At 40.1% G+C, this 22,312-nt stretch overlaps 1 protein-coding gene across 1 annotated transcript; it reads left to right on the forward strand.

The window, feature by feature from the left end:
• Positions 1-537: 537 nt before the first annotated feature.
• On the forward strand, positions 538-22,192 carry septin4b (septin 4b; the record flags this gene model as incomplete). The annotated part of the gene is given in 14 exon segments (XM_079824059.1): positions 538-582; positions 584-601; positions 2,073-2,195; positions 4,866-5,171; positions 5,878-5,974; positions 6,424-6,510; positions 6,581-6,704; positions 7,172-7,306; positions 8,018-8,135; positions 8,228-8,329; positions 9,062-9,158; positions 9,282-9,444; positions 17,172-17,268; positions 21,014-22,192. Coding segments are annotated over 14 exon segments (1,581 nt in total). The 3' UTR covers positions 21,083-22,192.
• Between the last annotated feature and the right edge of the window lie 120 nt (positions 22,193-22,312).

Below are 22,312 nucleotides of genomic sequence, written 5' to 3' on the forward strand. Positions count from 1 at the left end.
CTGGCAGTAGTATTTAACGGCAAAAGAGGGTTTGCGCTGGTGTAAGCTGTTAGGAAATCTGGCCCATGGTGGTAAACAATAACAGCATTTTTAGAGTGTGTATGTACCTGGCTTGAGGAATTTGAAGCTCATTCTTGATGTTCTTAAAAATGAGCACCTTGCGCACACACAAAATCCCATCATGCACCCACCATAAAGCTAAAAAGCATGTCATTGATCTGTGGAGTCCGACTAAATGAGCAGTTCTCTCAACATCATAACAGTCATTAATTCCCCATAAAGCCCTGTGAAACTCGTGGAGATGATAGCAGTGTGCTGTAGCAGCCGTGTGGATCTGGTGAATGTAGCGGTGTCCTGGGTCAGGTTTAGTGTAGTGCGATGGCCTGTGTGTCGATAGTGCTGTGGTGGAGGCTGCTGCTGATTGGTGCCCTGGGGCAGCGGGGCAGCTCGATGCAGTGAAGGGCACTGTGTCCCTGGCTGTCAGGGTATAAAAGCCTGAGCTAATGAGTGGACCACCGATCCTGAGTGGGAAGGGGAATGAGGAGCTGGCTCCGACAAGGCAAGAAGTTCAGATTGTTTCATCCTCCCAGAGGCGTTTCAGGTGAGATTCTGTGTGCATGCTGGGATGATTGTGGAATATAGGCGTCAGAGTTATATTTTGGGCTCACTGTCCTTCATTTATTTTACTTAATTTTATTTTAGTTTTACTGGATATCTTATTCTGCTTAGTCTTTTCCACAAGACCAAACTGAGAACATATTTAATGTGTAAGAGGATGTTGCTATCCTACTGTACATGCAACGCAAGTGTTTTTTTGCTAGTTTCAGCTGACGCAGTTATCATTTTCACGTCCAGCTCCACGTTGTTTAAATATCAAATGCACTTGTGCATCTGTTCACCCATGGGCGTCTGGTCTGAAAACCAGGTGTGTTCAGGAGCATTGCTGGCGTGTTGCTATTTTGCGGAACTTAAAACGACAATTGACCAACACAAACCTGCTCTAAAGTCAATAGCGCAGTATTTTTGCACAACGCGTGTACACTCAGCACACACATTTTAAAATATTAAAAATAAAAGGATTCCTCTCTGGAGAAGCGTTCAGTCTTTCCGCTCGCAAATTCCTCCATGTAAAAAGTGAATCCTCCATGGTGCGAGCACAACTGGCTTTTAAAGGGAATGGGAGATGAGACTCTGATTGGTTTATTGCCCGTTACGCCCAAAACACACCCATGACTCATTAAGACTCATTACAACCCTTTTGGACCATGAGCCTGGCGCGCAGACCGCTTTTTCCGTCGTTAAACTAGCAAAAGTGGATTTGTTACAGCACATCTCTAACGTCTCAATAATATGACCTGTATGTCCAAGTAGGCTGAGCTGAAATCTTGATGTTAGACTTGAGACAGACTTGAGGAATAATGCTTTACCATGAAGACATTTCAACATTTTCATTACCTCACATCGCATCACAGGAAGCCAGCCTTTTGGCATTATACTGTCCAGTCTGTTTCTGGAAGCCGTGCCTTCAGTATCGAGCAGTGATTTGAAATAGGCCAGTGAAGCCTGTGGTGATGGAGATTGAACATTGATCTCTGCAGCTCGCGTGTGGTGTAAAGCAGGTCACCGTCACCTAATCTGTGAAGCTCTTCATTAGTGCTGTTAGTCAAGTCAAGCGTCAATATTGCTATTGTTTTAGCAGTATAGCATAATTATGAATCATATTGTGTTTATAATCTCTAGTCCATCAGACTGTGATGATCAGCATAATAACGTTTTACCAATACTCATTTTCATGCTACATCTATACCCGATGATCCTGAGAGTAGCTCCAGTGGCCAGCTATGTTGCGCACCAGCATCTTCTGCTTTTATGTCCATTGGCTGCATCAAGACCTGTTGCATTAATGTAATCATTTCATCTTTTTCTTTTTCTCTCATCCCCTCGCCATTCTTTCCACAAAACATTACTCCCATGTAACATCCCTCCACCTCTCACTTGAACTCTTGCTGCCCTTGCTCTCGGTCTGTACCCACCGTTGCCCTCCTCTCCTCCCCTGTCTCTTGTGGTTGGAGATGGCAGAGTGCTCAGTAGCTCCAGTAGCAATGGAGGACAGTGACCGTGAGACAGACTCGGCCTCAGATGAGCAGGACTCTGTGCCAGCGTCACCTGAGCCCAGGACGCATGAAGTGGAAAAGGTACTGGTTCACCTCCCTACCCCCCTCCCACTTTGTTGGGTCTGTTTGACCTCTGACCTCTTAGGATGACCCTAGATGACTGCCCTTAGAGGTAGACATTATATGAGGAGACATTATAAAGGCAGTCGTGATGTTGCCACATTCCTCCATGTCTGTTGTCCACTGGACACGTACAGCTGCTTGTTGTTTCACAGTCTCCATTCCAAAAGCTCTGTCACTTCCGTCTCTCATTGGCTATTGTGGAAGTACTGATGTAATCATAGTCGTAATCATCCAGATTTAAAGTCCTAAATATCAAACATGTTTTATATTGTCTGGGCTAGCCCTGATGTGTCCGCGAGCAGATCAGGAGATTTAAAGGGTCCATAACACACACAGTCTGATGTTAATCTTGAGTACCTATAGAGTAGTGTTGATCCTTCATATCTCTGAAGAGTCTTTAGATTTATCATATTTATAAAAGAGAGATAACTTTTAATTCACTATATGTTGGTGTTGTTCACATTATATGGACTTACGCACCGAATGCCAACAAAACACACACATTTGATGCAGTTTCACTCACCGCCTGCGGTTTCCACTCATGACCGGGAACAAACAAACACACTTGCAGAACTCCGGAAAACAAACTGCATCCCCTGTTCCCTTAACGCTGGGATATTTGGGAAGCTGAACAAGGTTATCATTCCCTCACACCCAGAAACACACTTCTTTAGTGACATTGTTGATTTTGTGGTCTAAAATCAAAATGACAGCGCTCGTTGATGGATGCGCTCTTGCTACCGCTCTGGTTGACGTGCACACGAGCATAACCGGGAGACGTGCCCATACAAGGATTTCCGCCCTTTATGACATCATTCAGGGCCATACTCAGAAAAAAAAAATCTAAAACTTATACAAATCCTGAAGGAGTGTATTTGGCACAGAAACATTTCTTTGAATCTTTGGCCACGTTTAGCATGAGAATCAACTCTTTAACAGTGTAAATAAGTCAGAATGCATGAAATAGGATTAGACAACACCCCCCCTGTAAATGCCTCACATTACCAGATAATCTGGGGGCGAACATTGGAACCGACTGATGTCCTGGATGTGTTTTTTTTTTCTTATCTGAATGTCAGGAGGGACAAATCGGGCATAAATCGGCCTGAAGCTACTGTAGTCTGAGCTTGGTTTAAGACGAAAGTTATGTTAAACGATCAGTCAAATAGCTATTTAGGCCTATCGCAAATGCAGTTCTGTAGAGCCAGTTCAAAATCATGTAATAAAGGTTATGCTGTAATAGCATGATGGCAAATAACACTGTATTTATCCAAAGGAGACCAGTGGGATACATGGAGATGCTTTGAATCTTCACCCTACTGGTCAAAAAGTCTCCTAAAGTGTGTAATGGAGGAGAGGAGAAAATCCGATCAATCCACTGCAAACTCACACTAAGCTCTGAAATCACATCAAGTCTTCAAGGACAAATCTCACTGTTTTTTTGCTTCTTGTTGCAATCAGGGAAAAACACATTTTATTACAGAAGTCAAATGAGTTGCAAAAGCCCTTTCATGTTGTCTTCAAAATGTTTTTCATATCAGATGTGGCTTTGAACTCTTCAATGGCACCAATCACTTTGACAGAAGAGAAAACATGGAGATGAATTCAATGAGGACTGGCTGTCTGTCTAGTGTTTCCCTGCCTTCGGCTCGAGACACTGGGAGCACCAGCATCCCTGAGACCCTACGTAGGACAAGCGGTTTGGAGAATGGATTCAGTAATGAATGTAATAGACGAACAGCAGGCAGGACTCATATAGGACATCTGTTCAGTTCAGTGTTTGTGTCTTCCAGGTTGTAGCAACAGATTGACCCTATGACCATCAGAATCACTTTTCCAGTGTACAAGATCATGCCTGCACCTCAAACACGGATTCACTGCGCCACAATGCATTATTTATCTGGACAGGTCTTGGGAAACCTGAGAGGGTCACATGCAATCTTTGGTTTTGCGTCATGGCTTTCTCTGAACAGGTTTCCCAAGACAACTAGGCCATTGTTAGAGTTCAATGACAGTAATGTAGTTAAATATCTCATTAAGTTCATTAAAGAGCATAAACCAAGCATTGCCCTTTGCTGGTGTGTTGAACAGAACTTCTTTACGTTCGGATGTCTGCTCGCGTGTCTCGTCAATCCGCTGTGGAGCGACTCTAATCTGGAGTGAGTCTGCGCTCCTCTAAAGGGCTGTGTGGAGCAGGAATCTGTACTCTTTACCTTCACAACAGCATCGATTCTGTCATTATCAATGCAGCAGCTCGTGTGCAGAGAGTATCAATGGCATCTGTGTTGTGTCTTGATGTCTTACGTCTTGTGTGGACACTAACAAAAGTGGTGTAGACGTGTGCGCTCCAGTTTTACTACTCCTTTACTACTAATGTGCTTTTCTTGTATACATAATACCTTGTCAATCTTTTACCATGGTAACCTTTGACTACTCTGGTAAACGAGTGTTTACCATGGTGATATGTTGTAAGGGCATGCACAGTGTTTTGTATCTAACCACTAAATGGCTTATTCTCTTTTTGCTTCTCTTCTCCTTGACCTTAACTTTCCCTATTAAACCGCTTCTGCACCTTCCCATATGTGCTGGCCCGACCCCTAATTTGCCCCGATCCCCTCCTGACCTCAGCACTTCCCTAAGGAAGACTCGGAGGACTCGGAGCTGGAGCACATCATGGGACATCACCCGCCCAGAGAGGGCCACCCTTTCGCCCACCCCGCGCCCCATAAGGCCGATAGTGAGGGTGAGGCTCACAGCAGGCCTCACACCCCGGGAACACCCACCTTCCTGAGGCCCGCAGCGGCACCCAGGGGCCCCGGAGATTTAGAGCACGGGGCTCAGCGGGGCCATGTGGACTTTAGCCTGCCGTCTCCCATCAGCCCGTCCAGGCCTAAAAGTCCCTGGGGTCGCTATGACCCCTATGACTCTACTGAGGTAAAGAACGCCGGGGTAGAGAAGGTCTGATTTCCGTCATGAGCGTGCACAAACACCATGAAATATCACTCCCGCAGCAACCGTGAGAATCACATGTTGGAATGTACCATGGTATTCTTGAAGTTTCTTGAATGGTAATCCTTCAGTACCGTGGTACATATCAAAGTACGTTTTGTGAGGGATCTCAGTAGCTCTCGCAGTTTTAGTTCTGAATTGGACACGTATTTTCGTTCTTGAGATTGTGTTTCATCTGTCACTTCCTTTTTGGAGGATGGATTTACATTTTAATGGCATGTTTTTGAGTTGATTCCTGTTGGTGGACTAGAGCATGTTTGTAAAAGATGATAATTAAAGGCGTAAAGCCCTTTTTGGGTTTATGACGCTCCACCCCACATCTTTCTTAATTTACTTCAAGCCAAAGCCTGGCATGTGTGGTTTGCCTCCCAGAGAGAAACTCTCGAAATGTCTGTCAGCTCCTGCTGGCTGTTATGATAATAAGAGATATCGCCTACAAACGTGAGGGCTGACGTTTCACTACGCTGAATTCTGCTTTACTTGCTTCTTGGGTTATCTCTCAATGAGTTTTTTATTTTATTTTAGTATTATATCCATTATATATTTGTGTTTTATTAGTGTTTTTTTATAATTTATTTAATCATATTAATATCCTTTGTTATTTCTCTCTCTCTCTGTTATTTCTTGGTAGGACCAGGACAAGGAGTATGTGGGATTTGCTACTTTGCCAAATCAGGTTCACCGCAAATCTGTGAAGAAGGGCTTTGACTTCACTTTAATGGTAGCAGGTAATTTCAACTTCACATCTGTGGAAATTAGCTTCAAAGCAAACTGTGTGAAAAGTGTGTGTTCTCCTTTTTCTGCATGTTAAAGGTATAGCTCATGCCAAAATATTTTCGTGAACCATCATGCTGTTCAAAAACTGTTCACACTGCTCTTTTCCGTTTAATGAAATTGAATGAGAACTGAGGCTGTTGTGCTCAAAATGGCAAAAAAGCACCATAAAAGTGTCAAAACAGTAGTCCGTATGACTCAAGCACTCTTATGGAGACTGAAATATAAGCCGTTATTCACTGAAAATCTCCCCCTCCACACTGAAGGACAGTGACGAGACAAATCTGTGTTATTGACTTCAAACTTGGTGTGGCTCACGTTTGTGAGAAATGAAGACAAGATTTACGTTTTATATGAATAATATGAATTGTGTCACTGATGATGGAGTTTTTGTTCCTCACAGGAGAGTCAGGTTTAGGAAAGTCCACCCTGGTCAACAGTCTGTTCCTTACAGATCTCTACAAAGACCGAAAGCTGCTCAATGCTGAAGGTGAGTTCATCTCTCGCCGGTTGTTTGCTGTGAGTGTTGCTGTATGTTCTGATGGCTGTTTTGTTGGTAGAGAGGATCACTCAGACGGTGGAGATCACAAAACACACAGTGGACATCGAGGAGAAGGGCGTCAAACTGAAGCTCACGATCGTGGACACACCAGGATTCGGGGATGCTGTCAATAACACTGAATGGTACATAGATGGCGTCTCTGATTCTGCATACACTAATCTCATGAGATTCACTTGACTTTTATACCAGATTACACCAGATACTACAATGATATATAAATACTTGATGCTGACATAATCCCAGCAAGCAATAGCCGTCATCTCACCGTCTCGGTTAACTATAGACCCGATACAGTCCGGCTATGACTAACCCACTTTTAGCCAAAATAACTTGTGATATGTATGATATTCCATCATGTAAGCAAAGTCAGCAGAGATCACAAGGTGTTTGGTGTCATTTCTTTGACATGTTCATGTTCTAGATGACTTGTCTATTTTTGGGCTATGGTTAGACATCTATCAAATTTTGCCTAGACGTCAGGGCTGAGTTTGGACGGCTATTAGACGTCTTTTAAACGCAAAATTGCTTGCTGGGATATTTAATTCACTAGTCACAGAAATTTCACAATGTGTAAACGGTGTGTTTTCAGCTGGAAGTCAGTGGCAGACTATATAGACCAACAGTTTGAGCAGTACTTCAGAGACGAGAGCGGACTGAACCGCAAGAACATTCAGGATAACCGAGTGCACTGCTGTCTCTACTTCATTTCACCCTTCGGTCACGGGTATGTGCCTCATCAGATCTGATCAGCCCTTTGACTTCTTTATGGTGGTGTGGTGTAGCGGCTGAAGCTCAAGGCTGGTGGTAGCTGGTATTCAAAAGTCCATAAGGACAGCTAAAGCTCGTCTTACTCATATCTATAGTATGTGTGCTGTAAAGAACATGCAAGACATTATCCATCTGATAATGCATATTTCACTCACTTTAATGTGACATACACACATTTCCATCTTGTCCAGATGCCCTTCTTACATCACTTATTCATCCTTCACGTGTTTGTTACCATAATGGCTTTTATATGTATTTTCTATTTGGAAAATACATATAAAATTATTTCCTTTTGTATTTGGAGAGCAACAAGATCAACTGCTTGATGTCGATCTGAAATACTAGTTCCAGACTCATGACTATTAGAGTCATACAGTATATAGGAACAGTCCTACTTTAATGTCAGTCATGTGACTGTCTCAGTGAGAGATATGCCAGTTAAAAAGTAACCACAATGCATCTGTGCCCTCTGCTGGTCATTTCTGATCTGTGACAGGAAGGCAAGCCAAGTCAACAAGTTTTGTTGTTATTTCACCTATTACCAACATAAACACACAGTTACTCCAGCAGCAATGACAGAGAAATTAAACTGCTAACAATAAATTGCTGATATACGTCTAGTGTGTGCTGTTGTGTGGTGGTTATCGTCACTGTGTGTTTGCATCAGTTTAAGGCCTCTGGACGTGGAGTTCATGAAGGCTCTTCACGAGAAGGTCAACATTGTTCCTGTACTAGCAAAAGCTGACACACTCACGCCAATGGAGGTCAAGAAAAAGAAAATCAAGGCAAGTGCTCAAGCTGTCAAAAGCTGTCCTGTGTGTTGTTTGTGTATGTGCCGTGGGCTTATTTCAGTTTCAAACCCTTTGTGCTCCTGCAGATTCGAGAGGAGATCGAACAATACGGAATAAAGATCTACCAGTTTCCAGATTGTGATTCAGATGAAGATGAGGACTTTAAACAGCAAGACCAAGAGCTCAAGGTTCGTGTCCTGAGCCAGTGAAAGGGAGAGAGAAAATGTGTGTGTGTGTGTGTGTGTGTGTGTGTGTGTGTGTGTGTGTGTGTGTGTGTGTGTGTGTGTGTGTGTGTGTGTGTGTGTGTGTGTGTGTGTGTGTGTGTGTGTGTGTGTGTGTGTGTGTGTGTGTGTGTGTGTGTGTTTCGCGAGTTATTCAGCAGCCTAGTTAGTCCATTCAATTTAAAATAACTGAATTTGTAGTTTTGCTGCTGAGCTAAGTTTTCAGCTGTCAAGTCTGAAGGTGTTGGCCATGATGGGGTGACAGAATCTCAGTCTCTGAGATATTGACCAGTGGTTATCTTACTATCCTTTTTCCCCTTCATAACAGTTTGAAAAAAATTTAAATAATAAGGATGTTAACCGAAAAATAGAGAGAGAAAGAGAGAAAAAAATAAGCCATATGTCTCCAAGAATACCAGTAGTCCAGCATAAGATGGTCAAGTACAAACCAACACATGCGTTTCATTGCTAGCTAAACCTGAATTATTGCTACTGAATTGTGTCTAAGTCTTCAACCCTGTTACATTTATCCATTCCAAACCTCAAATAAAATGAATAGGTAATAACAAATCTCTTATGATGACTAAAAGGCTTCTTTTATAAGAGGTTTAAGGCCCATTTTGTGCCATTTGTGGAACGTGCCACCCCTAAAGCATGATTTCTGTTGAGATGATTGGTTTGCTTGTTCTCCTCCTGTAGGACAGCATTCCCTTCGCTGTGATCGGCAGTAACACAGTAGTGGAAGCGAAAGGCAAGAGGGTTCGAGGACGTCTGTACCCCTGGGGAATCGTTGAAGGTATGATCCTGATCCAAGAACAAACACGCCTCAAAAAAGTTTCCCACTATGTCAGTAAAACATACAGGAGTTACAAAATTATTTTAGGATCATTTAATGTGTTTGTGTGTGTTTGTTGGACAGTGGAGAACCCAGCACACTGTGACTTTGTGAAGTTGAGGAACATGTTGGTACGATCGCACATGCAAGATCTGAAGGATGTGACCCGGGAAACCCACTATGAGAACTACAGAGCCCACTGCATCCAGAGTATGACCCGCATGGTGGTGAAAGAACGCAACCGCAAGTATGCAGTCGTGATTCAGGCAGAACAAGCTGTGTTTACATGCTTTATCAGCTTGTGTTTTGAACAACAGTGGCCCCAAAAAGTATTTGAAGTCACATGATATTCACATTAGGAAAAGAAGAAGAATTGTATATACTGTATATAGCACCTTTCCACAGCTCAATGTAGCCTTACAGGGAAAACAAATCATTACAAAATACAACACTCACAGTACAAATGATCGAAAATACATTTCAGATAGATATGTTTTTAACTGGTCTTGAAAGTAGACAGAGAAGAGGTTACAAAGCTTACAATAACTAGAGACTTATCATGATTTTCAATTCTGAATACTGAGCCAAATAACTAGTAATTCCTTCTGAATGATGTAGTAACACTTGAGTCAATACTAGTGGGTTATTATGACCTTTACTTCAGAATTAATTATATATTGTGTTCACTCTCATTAATTGTTCCTAGTAGTCCACTGGGAGGTATGAAAAATAGTAGTTATTGATTAGCTATTTAGTGAATTACCTCATTTAACTGAGTGCTATTACTTACTAATTTATTAATCAGAGTTTCTTGTTAGTTAGTAGCAGTTAATAGGATGTTAATATTGTGTTACTCATTTGTTCCTGTGTACTGAGAACTCTTAACAAAAGGACAGTGGAGGAGGATTAGACATGAACCCCATCAATATCAAAGCACAGGTCTATCCTTTTGACTGGTGTAGTAGAGCCAATAAACAATATTTCAGTTTAAGACATTTCAGGGACATTCAGTGTTTGATATCCCCAATACATGCAGTAAGTGAATAAGGAAGAGGTCAGAGCTGGTGGTAAATTGGCATAACGGTGAAAAACTTTCAAACTTATATGGATATGTATGATGCCACAAAGAGGATGCATGCCGATGATAAAAAGTAATGGACCAAAAACCCTGAGGAACACCATGTGTTAGAGGAGCAGAGGCGGATTTGTACTCTTATATAGTGAGGATATCATAGTACCATAGTACAATACCTTCTGTTATTGAGGTACGAGGTGAGCAGGGAAGATCTAAACCAATGATGCCAATTTCAGAAAGGCGAGGGAGTGGAATATCACAACATGGTCTCAACGGAAAAACATACCTGTGGCAACATTTTTGCAAAACGCAAAATATGTACCAATACATACATAACACTGCAGTTTCCAAAAGAAATTTCTTACACACTTATGACTACAGGGGCAGATTATGGATCAATGACTTGTTTTCACACAGCTCTTTGCACAATATTATGCTATGACCTAAAACATTTTTCTTACCATAGTGCATGTGTAAAGGAATACGTCACAGAACCAGCTCTATATGTTTGGCTTTTCTGACATGCCAAGCTTGCTTGATAGCTCAGCTGGTACAGAAGTTCTCAGATACAAAAAAGCTACTGTGAAAGACGAGTCATGATAAAAGAGCTCAAAGACAAGAGTTCAAAACACAAGTAAAAATGGCATGGTTACGATCGCATTTTTGTCACATTCGCTTTTGTTAACACTATCGGGTAGGTTTAGGGTTTAGTGTAGGTGTTACCTTTTTAGCTCCACTCACCGGACATTTCAATTCGTAACCATCGTAACAAAACCGTGCCAGATTCACATTCAGCTGTTCCAGAAAAAACTAAACACGCTTTTAGTGCCACTCACTGGGCGTGAAACCTGCACGACGCAATGCGTTTGGCAAAAATGTTGCCACAGGCACGTTTTTCCAATGAGCCTGGGCTGGAATATCATCACAGACCGTGTCAAACTCAAAGCTTAGTTCAAGGAAAATTAGGATGTTTATAAACCTAGAATCCACAGACAGGAAGATGTCATTGACCACCGAATAAGAGCTGTTTCTGTGCTGTGTGATGGCCAGAATCCAGACCGGAACGGTTCAAAAACCGTTAAAATTTGCAGTTAGGTAAGATTGTACTTTCTCTAAAATGTTGGCTAAAAATGGTAAATTGGAGATTGGCCTGTAATTGTTAATATTTAGATGATCTAAGCCAGATTTCTTAAGGATGGCAGTCATTTTCAATTCTACCACAGATACAACAATACAGTTTATTAGATGTTATTGTAGGTTAGATATGGAGAACGCATTTTAAGTAAAACAGTGGGTGCTGGGTCAAGTAAAATTGAACTTTATAATTAGTTAAGGTGAAAGCAGAGAGAGAATATTTTGAGTGAGCTGCCAATGACTCAATCTTTGGCAATAGATTCAGTGATTGCCTACAGTTTGTCTGTGTAAAACAGCAGGAAGCCATTCACAAGTTCATCAGAGCCAGAGCATGTTGTGGAGGGTTAGTGAGCTTGTTATCATAGCAAAAAGTGCTTTGGGTCTGCATGTAGAGTTCTTAATAGTGGAAGAGGTGCGGTTTATACCAGAGAATGCTCAGCAAGTCCAGTTTTCATGTACAATCTTTCCAGGCAATGACTTTTAAAGTTCATAGCTCAGAGTTCGAAAGTGGATGAAACTAGCCTAGTTTTAACAGCAGCACGCTTCTCAGGTCTTTGGGAAATAACATTATTATAGATGCAACACATGTCTAATGGACAGTGAGATTATAAAGAGCCTGACAAAGTAGAGGCCCTTATGGAAACAGAGAAAGACGATGGGTTCACAGAACTGATTTTACAGTAGTAGGGTATTTTTTCATACCTGATATAGAAATTGGAAAACTGCAGCTTATAAACCAGTAACACAGACATTATGTAATACAGATACATAGATAATATCAAGTATATGACCCCTGGAGTGAGTTGCAAAATGAACATGTTGAATTAGTTTGAAGCTTTCCAACACAGACATTAATTTAATACATTGCGCAGTATTTTTATGTATTTAAATCCCCAAGTACAATAACAGGTAAAAATCTAGCGCAGACAAGAGTAAAGGCCCCGATAAACTCACAGCGAAGTTCTTTTTCGTTCTTCATTGAGGGGTAAAAAGAAGTTTGAAAATCCTTTGCTGCGTTATACTGTTAGTGAATATCCCAACGCCGTCCACGCTGCTGAGAGTGCCGTATAGGTGAATATGTAAATATGTGCTGCACACTTTCCTCTCAATAACACAATAAACACAACAAAAATAAAAAAACCAGCAGTTCAGAAAGCATCTGATCATAGTGAGCTTGAAGGTGTTTACCAGCCGGAGTGAACTTTTCCGGAAAGTTTGCTTTTGTAAACTGTTTCAAACTAACTTCCGAAAAACAAACTCCAAATGAACTTCAATTTGGCCTGATTTTGTTCGAAATGACACCTCACCAATTAGCTCTTTGATTTCGCTTGTAGTATATCAGGGCCTTAAGTAGCTCTCTAATCTCAGAGAAAATATCAGTATGGGATTTTGGAGGTCTGTAGATTAAGATCACAGCTAGTGATGTTTGACCAGCCATTTTCAAAGCTAGGTATTCAATGGAGGAAGCATCATGGAACTCAGTTGCTGATGTTTAAGGGTGTTTTCACACTTGAGTCCTCTTTAAGTGTGTATTTAAGTGAACCAAGTCGAAAAGGACCCAGTTCTCTTCACGTTCACACTGTCCCTGAAACAGGACCCCTTTTTTGGCCAACTTAAGTAGGAATGTGTTCATACTGTTGCTTTTTGGATTTAGTCCAGTTCATTGTTGGCTTAACCAATGGCCTTCAAAATTGAATCCCATTCACTTACACTGTACCTGCCTCAGTAGCCAATATATTTGTTTGTAGAGATTATTATTATTCATTATTATTATTTTGTAAAATGACATGGCTACAAATGCTGTCAAATGAGCTCTAATCTTTTACACAGAAATATACATTTTATTGCAATACTACATCCATATTCTTGCACCATATCACACATCCAGCTTTTTAAATTACATTTATTTTGAATTGTTTCCCTTGAATCATGTTTTTATTGCAGATGGCAATGCTAACATCAGCATAGGAAAAAAAAAACAATAGGACAAATACAATGTGCTCATAAAACCATTTAAAACAGGCAAGGCACGCAGCCGTGTCTCTCTTACAAAACTTGGAAGCTTTTGAAATTGCAATAAACGAGTGTAAGTTGTGAGTGAATAATTGGTAGAGATCTGCCAGAAGAAGCAGCCATGATGAACAGCCGATTTGTACGGAGGCATCTGATGACCAAACTACATTGAAATTCACAAAAGGAAAAATCAAGTGAGCCGGTTTGTGTTCAGATTTCGGGTTTTTATCGAACCGTACCCAGACCACCTCTCAGTTCGCTTCTCTTTTAAGGGGTCTGAGATCGTTTGGAGGGTTCACATATGGGCCAAAAATCACTCGAACTGCGCTCAGATCCCTGAAAAGGACCAAGTGTGAAAACACCCTAATATGACCACAGCCAGCCCTCCTCCCCTGTGACGTAGATGTGGTTTATTAAAATGCATGAATCCAGGTGGTGTAAGTCATTGGGCACCTGCCAGGTTTCTGTCAAAAAATGCATGTCCAGGTTTGTGTCAGTGATTGTCATTTAGCACTGATGCTTTATTGGTCAAAGAGTGAATGTTGACCAGAGCACACTGTAAATCTGAAGATGTCAGTCTCTGGTTGCCAAAGTCGGGGTCAATGAATAGTGACCTTTCTATTGCTGATTGCAGGATTTTTCTGTCGAGATTTACGGGGGCCACGGTGAAAACCCTAAAGTGTCTTCCACGAATGGTGTTTGTAACATGGCTGGCGTAAAATTCCCGGCTGTTTACACCATTCGTAAATGTTTGGAGGCAAACAGAAAAATCCTGAGCAGTACTGAAGAGCCATATCAGAAGGAACCAAAAACAAGCCAAAAAGACAAATGAGCAAAGCAGTTACTCAGAGAGACATGACCAATGACCGCTCGGAACCCAAACAAACAACTTATCAATATATCTGCATGAGCTAGAACAGTAAATCACATCTACAGTCCGCAGAAAGGAAGGCTTCCCAACCACACCAAGGAATAATGATGCCAGGACAAATGATAAAGAGAGCGGAGACTCACTGTATCAGATGACTCAGATCAGTGTGATGGGATCAGTAAAAACACCAGGTCAGTTATCAGGAGTTTTGAGGAGAAAACAAAGAAAAGAAAGTAGTCCAGGCCTATCGACTCCCAGTAAAACAGAATCCAAAAAACAATCAAACAGGACACAAGCACACCTAGCGTTCTCACACCGTTAGGTTACACTAAATGATGGTCCAAATAATGTCCATTCCTTTCCACCTTACAGGGTTGCCTGCAAACTGTAGGACACAGCTGAATATTAAGTCATTAACACACATGAGGAATTTTCATTCTACACTGCCTGGCCAAAAAAAGTCTCTGTTTGGATCTAAATAGGCAAATGCTTAAGAGTCTATGACTGGATCAGTATTGCCTTGATTATTATGTTTCTAGTATGTTACATTTTGGACAACAGTTCTTCTAACCCTAATTGATGGAGTGTGTGGCTTTTCATTTCTTAAACAACCATGTAGGAAGACGCATGGAAATACATGTTGTGATGTATTCCCATCAATAGGCGCATCAAGATCTTGTATTGCCAATGCAAGAGTCCAGCACTCTGTAAAGTCTCCTCCAGCACATCCCAAAGACTTTCAATGAATTTAAAGGGTTAGCTCACACAAAAATGAAAAATCTGTCATTAATTACTTACCCTCATGTTCATGTCCGGAACACAAATGAAGATATTTTAGTTGAAATCCGATGGCTCAGAAAGGCCTCCATTGGCACAATGCACGGTTCACTCTCAAGACCCTTAAAAGGTACTAAAGACGTCGTTACAAAGTCCATCTCACTACAGTGGTTCTACGACGAGAATAGTTTTTGTGCGCAAAAAAACCCTAAATAACGACTTATATAGTGATGACCGATTTCAAAACACCGCATCATGAAGCTTCGAAGCGTTGTGAATCAGTGAGTCGATTCAGCGGTTTGAAGCGTTATGAATCAGCGAGTCGATTCAGCGGTTTGAAGCGTTATGAATCAGCGAGTCGATTCAGCGGTTTGGATCACCAAACTCGCGTGATTTCAGCGGTTTGACACGCGATCCGAATCATGATTCGACTCGCTGATTCATAACGCTTCGAAGCTTCATGATGCCGTGTTTTGAAATCGTCATCACTATATAAGTCGTTATTTAGGGTTTTTTTGCGCAAAAAAATTTTTCTCGTCGCCTCATAAAGTTATTGTAGAACCACTGTAGTGAGATGGACTTTGTAACGATGTCTTTAGTACCTTTTATGGGTCTTGACAGTGTAAAGTACATTGTAACTTTCTGAGCCAACGGATTTCAGCTAAAATATCTTCATTTGTGTTCTGAAGATGAATAGAGGTCTTACGGGTGTCCAACGACATGAGGGGAAGTCATTAATGACAGAATTTACATTTTTGGGTGAACTAACTCTTTAAGCTCTGCATTGTAAAAAAAAATCCCTGTAAAATGTATTGCTGTTTATACTAGTAGCTGTGGTTGCCAGAACTTTACTGTAAAAAATACGGTAGCAACATTTTAGGTTTTACAGATTTAAAGTTAAATTTACAGTAAATAACCGTTTTTCATTAATAGAAATAATGTTAAATTACCAACCTATTGAAATACCAACGCTAACTCATGACCAATTCGTAAGTATTTTACGAGGTGGCTAATTCGTACGAATTTGTACGTTTTGTCTAAACCCCAGTGACGGGTCGGCTTAGGGGTGGGGTTTGAGGTAGGTCATTTGTACAAATCCGGCAACTCGTCAAAGATTGTACGAGTGCGTACGAATTAGCCACCTCGTAAAATATGTACGAATTGCAGTGAGATCGGGTTGGAAATATTAAAATCTGTTACGTACCTTTGATATATATTGACAACCACCAATCACAGTGGTGCTGAGAGTCACATGATGAATCAAAGCTCATCACAAGTAGCTTTTAAGAGGACAATACTTATATTTAGAAGGTGCTCAGTGTTATTCACACAAACACTAAATCATGGTAACACAATGAAATTTAAAAAATGCAATAAACATTAATTTAACAATATTAAATGTAACAAAACCCTAATGTACATAACTAATTATAAAAAAACTAAGAAGAAACCGTATTTCAACGAAAATACATCAAATGTGAAGTGTTATGCAGGGAATTCTGGGAATGTTAATTTACGTTTTTTCACTGTAAATTACACAACGACTTGTTCTTTTTCCCTTCCGAAAAATGTAAATGTAACGGTATTTTACTGTACATTAAATGTATTAATCTATTACAGTTATTCACCGTATATTTTACGTAAACGTTCTGTTTACCAGTTATACTGTTTTTAACCGTAGCATTTTTACAGTCTTTTACCGTTGAAATCACAATCATTTTTTACAGTATGGACTTAGAGATGAAAATGATTCTTCATGCTCCCTCCCAATCGTTCTTTCACAATCTGAGCCTGATGAATCTTGACATTGACATGATATGTCTTCCTACATGGTTGTTTACGATTAATAATCGCTGCAATAATGATCCAGTTATAGACTCTTAAGCATTTCAATCCAAACAGCGACTTTGTTTTGGCTTGGCGGTGTATGTTCCTTTCACGTCAGATAACAGTTGAACATGGGATGTGGGCTGTGTTGCACACGAAGCACCAGATTGTACCATGTTCTTGTACAATGCTTTTTGGGGCTACAGTAAACGATGGCATGTCTTTTGCTGCTGAAACTGACCGTACGTGCATGCATGTGATGTTTTGCTCCGAGCAGCAAACTGACCAGGGAGAGCGGCACCGACTTCCCCATTCCCATGGTGCCCGGTGTCACCGACGAGACGGAGAAGCTCATCCGAGAGAAAGATGAGGAGGTACGGCATTCTCCCTGCCAAGATCAACACGAGCAAACGCCACATCACGAGCAGCGTTTGGAGCCCGAGCCGCGTGTGGATCCTCAATCAGAGCCCGAACCCAGCGCTGACCCCACAGGGCCCTGACAGCTTCTGATAGGGCTTCATATAGTTCAGCACACTAAACCTCGTGACCCTCTAGAGCAGTGGTTATACGGGCCACTGGCGCCCCCTGTAGGTGATCCGGAGCGCTGTCAGGCAGTTACACTAGAGCACATGCTGTGTGAGGCTCATGATCTGTGTGTGTGTAATGCGTTTATAAAGCCTGCACGTCTCAGGCATGATGCACTTTAATCCTGCATCGCATAATGGGTGAATGTCTAGAGTATGATTATCGAACCCAGAAATGATGAAGATGATGATTATTAGTATTTGCAAATTAGGCCAGTTGTTAGGTTTATTTGTATTATTTGCAATTAAGAACATTTTCCCTAACTTCACACTGCCACAATGCAACACATGTTCTTATTACTGGAATATAGTATTAAGTCGAACTGTCTATTTTAATTAAATAAATTCAATACAATTTATGCTACAATTATATAATGAACTATAATACTATAACCCACTTTATATTGAGTGTCTTTAACTACTGTGTATTAAGCACATATTGTGTACATACATGGCTTGACATTTTGTTTATATATAAAATACCTGCATGTAAATACAGCTGTCAGTATTCACATCTATAATTACACTGTTGACTCCCATACCTACCCATAGCACCAAACCTGTCCTAATCTTACCCGTATCCCACCTTAATAGCAGCACAAGTGTTTTTGGGTAACTTTATTTTACAGTGTCCTTGTTACATGTTACATGTTCTTACTGTTGTAATAACAGTAAAAATGTGCATAATTGCATGCAACTAACCCTAAACCAAACCCTATTTCTAATCCTAACCTTATTTTTCAGTATTTAAAGGGGTCATGAACAACTTATGACGTTCACGTGGTTTTACATTCAAAAACATCATAATGAATAAGTAATAGGCTACTTTCTGCACTGGTTTTGAGGCTCTCTGAAGAAACGCTCGGTTTTTATGGGCGTGCCGCACTGAAGACTTGGAAGTAAACGCCCACGGCTATGATTGGATAAGATTTGCATATTTAATGAGCTTCAGCTCCCCTCAGTACATGTGGGAATTGTTTTGAAAGTATCTGGGGAATCGCTCACAGGACTCGCAAAATCTTTGCCAAACAAACACAATGATTTATCTCTCATTCACCCGCGATTGATTGGAATGTTATTTTTGTATTACTTGGCCCGCCCGATCGGTGAATATAACCGCGTATATAAGGTATGTAATCAATAGATATCAAACGATCTGTAACAATGCAATGCTAACACATATAAAAACGTGTTTTACTCACATTAGTGTGTTGCACCGTTCCTGTCGGATCCAATGTAGAAGGCACAGCATTGTGTTTTAATCTCAATATGTCTGCAAATCCAGTCTCAACCTGTAACTTGTTTACAATCGATTCCGCGGTGAAATGAAGCGAACAAACCCGCAATGTTTTACCACGTGAGCTGGAACCGGCGTGTTTATTGCTCGCGACCCGTTTAGATCCACATGTCGGTGGGCGGGGCTTGAGGTGGTGCTTCTGCATTCTATGACGTCAATGGTCGACATATTTCTGAGATCAAGTGTTTTCCGGGCCTGGTGTCAATAAAAGCTTTTCTTTGACTAACAAGGAAGATTTCAGCTCTGAAACTTATAGGATATTCTTATATCACGATTAACTTTTATATATCAAACGCTCAAGGGAAAGTTGATTTCTCAATTCATCACCCCTTTAAATGTATAATTACACTGTAACATAGACACCTTTAAATAATGGATTACACTTGGTAACACTTCATTTTACAGTGTTCTTGTTACATGTAGTTACTGTAGTAAAAACTATAAATTATGCATAATTACATGCAACTAACCCTAAACCACACCCTAACCCTATAGTAAGTACATGTAGTTAATTATTATTATTACACATACCTTAAATGCATAATTACTCACTCAGACACTGTCATTGTTACAGTGTAATTATAAGTACGATAATTTCAGTACAAATTAATAATAATTAACTACATACTATAGGGTTATGGTAGGATTAGGGTGTGGTTTAGGGTTAGTTGCATATAATTAAGCACAATTTAAAGAAATGTAACGTGTAACAAAGACTATAAAATGAATTGGGTAACACTTCATTTACAGTGTGTTTGTTACATATGTTACATGTACTTACCATACTACCCACATGAAAAAAATATTATAGTATATTATAGTAAAATTACTCTAGTAACTACTATAGTGTTTTTGAACCGTACTAGTATATACTAATATACTACAGTAAATTAACAGTAAATTACAGTAAATACTATAATATACTACAATATACTATAGTATCTTTACTATAGTATGGTTCAAAAACACTATAGTATTTACTAGAGTAATTTTACTATAATATACTATAGTATTTTTTCATGTGGGTAATAACAGTAAATGATGCATATTTACATGCAACTAACCCTAAACCAAACCCTAACCCTATAGTAAGTACATGTAGTTAATTAATATTACTCAGTACGTAAATATATACGCTTATTACACTGTAAAATAAAGTGTAACCAAGCAATGTATTTAACACAACATCAACACATTAAGAACATTGTATCTAACATTTTGTACGAGTATATAGTAGTTAAATACACCTCAAATAAAGTGGACAATACTACAACTGTATTACAGTAATAAGAATTATATAGTGATACAAAGCTTTTATAGAATTTTCCTGTAGGACATTTTATCCGAGTATAGGCTAAATATATATTTTGTACTTATTTCAGAAATAGAGTATAGGTATTTTTGTGTATATTTTGGAAGATTCGCAGATTAACGTTGTCCTTCTGAAGTATCATAAGAGTTGGAATAGAATGATGATGAACATATATGAAGGCTTTGCTTTGAAGTGTTATGGATTTATTGCACTGGAACCAGTCTGTGATTAAAGTCTTGTAAACACTGCTGATATGATTTGACATGGCACATCTGTATTCATACGCACTCTTTGTTGACATCTGGGCGTTATTTAAAGGTTTAGCTTATACCACGGCTATTATTATTGTTCACGGTCGTCGATTCATTTCCGTTTCTGCACAGCTTTGAATAGCTCCAGGTTTGCTGACCTCATTCCAGCGGCTCGGCTTTACATAAATGCCGTATCAGCCCATGGAAGTCGTTCCACACTTAACATAGCATTAAAGGGATACATGTCTAGAGATGAAAACACGGACATATGATATGCAATGCATGGAAGAATTGACCTGGGGGGTTTCCAATTGCTGACAGTACCTGAGGTGGGAATTCAGTCACCACAAAAGAGATGATTTAACGTTTTATGAATATTTAACACATGATTTGTTGAATGTAGCACGTGCAGTATTGATTTTAGCTGATGTGTTGTGCATTCTTTAACAATGCCATCGATCTCCTGCACACCCTGATCATGTAGACGTGCCAACATCCCAGAGGTCACGTACTGAAGGCATGCGCGTTATTGATTATCCGCTCACGTGACCTTTGCCTGGCTAATGTGATTGGTTAGGCTGGAGATAGCTGACCGACGTGACTCACTGCAGCCTCACAGACTCGTTGATTGATCAGTTTTGGAGATCTGATTGTTTGGTGTTTTCTTCTTTGCAGTTGAGACGAATGCAGGAAATGCTGCAGAAGATCCAGGAGCAGATGCACACGCAGAAAGAGGCGTATTAACATCAGGAGCATTACTGCGGTCTTCACATCTCACTAACACGTCTGGGTCACATTTCATCATCATAATAATAATAATAATAAATTCTTTCATTTTGAGGTGAAATTTCACCCAGACATGTTGATATGAATAAAGGTTCACTATTGGCATTGATGGTTCCATGAAGGTTCTTTGGGAAGCCAAAAAGGGTTCTTCTATGGCAAAAGCCCTGTACTAGGATATTGTTGTTTCCATTCCGACTGACACTATACTTTATTGAGTTTAACTATGTTCTTGTTTGAATATAAAAGTACAGGCGCTCAGGTGAAGGCGTCTGGGAAAGACAACAGCCCTTTAACCACTTTGCTTGTTGTCCAGTATGTGTCTCTACCCCAAGATTGTTTTATAATTGCTTGATATCATAGGATAAGACACGATGGAATTATTTATAACTTTATTTTGTACAATGTTCATTAATTGCATCGGTTGTAATGTGTGTCTTTGGTTTCTTTTTTGTATTTCTATACAAAAACTGCAAAATGGCTTCTTTTAGAAAATGTCTAAATGAAAAAAAAAATATGATTTTATTTTCTTATTGGAGAAATCAAGTACTCTAGAGAGATATTTTTGTTAACACGGCTAACACATGTATCATTTCTCCTCTGGATAAGATGTTTCCTGGCCTTGAACTCATTCCCCAAGTGCATGTTTAAAGAAGAAACGTCTGATTCTGTGCTTTGGGTGCGTTCACGTCCTGTCAGAATCACAGTTTGGTCTTCATTACTCATTAAAACCGTCAGAAGTTGAAGAGCTTTGACGTCTGGCTGTGAGCTGCTGCTGCTGCTGCTGCTGCTGGTGATCATGTGATCAGCTCAGAGAACTCAAAACTGACATTCTGACAAAACATGAACGAACCCATATACTTCTGCTGTTTCCAATGTGGTAAGGGTGCTCATTGTGACCATATCTGTGTTACAGTCCATAGAAATAAATGATATTTCTCCTGCATCATATATATTTTCTTGGGTAGTGTTGGTGAAGCAAAGAACACTTAGTAAACAAACCTTGAAATAACTAGAGTTCTGAGAAATGTTGGGTCAGAGGTGAATGAATAAACCTGTTTGCTATGACTTATGTTCTTTTGTTGCCGGTTATTTCTGTCATTTTTAAAAGGATATTTCACAAGACTGTAGGCTCAAGTCATAAGGAGAATATTTATATGTATATTCATTTTAATGGCCTTTTGAAACCGT

Source organism: Gobio gobio (assembly GCF_949357685.1).
Source record: "Gobio gobio genome assembly, chromosome: 8".
NCBI lineage: Eukaryota > Metazoa > Chordata > Actinopteri > Cypriniformes > Gobionidae > Gobio > Gobio gobio.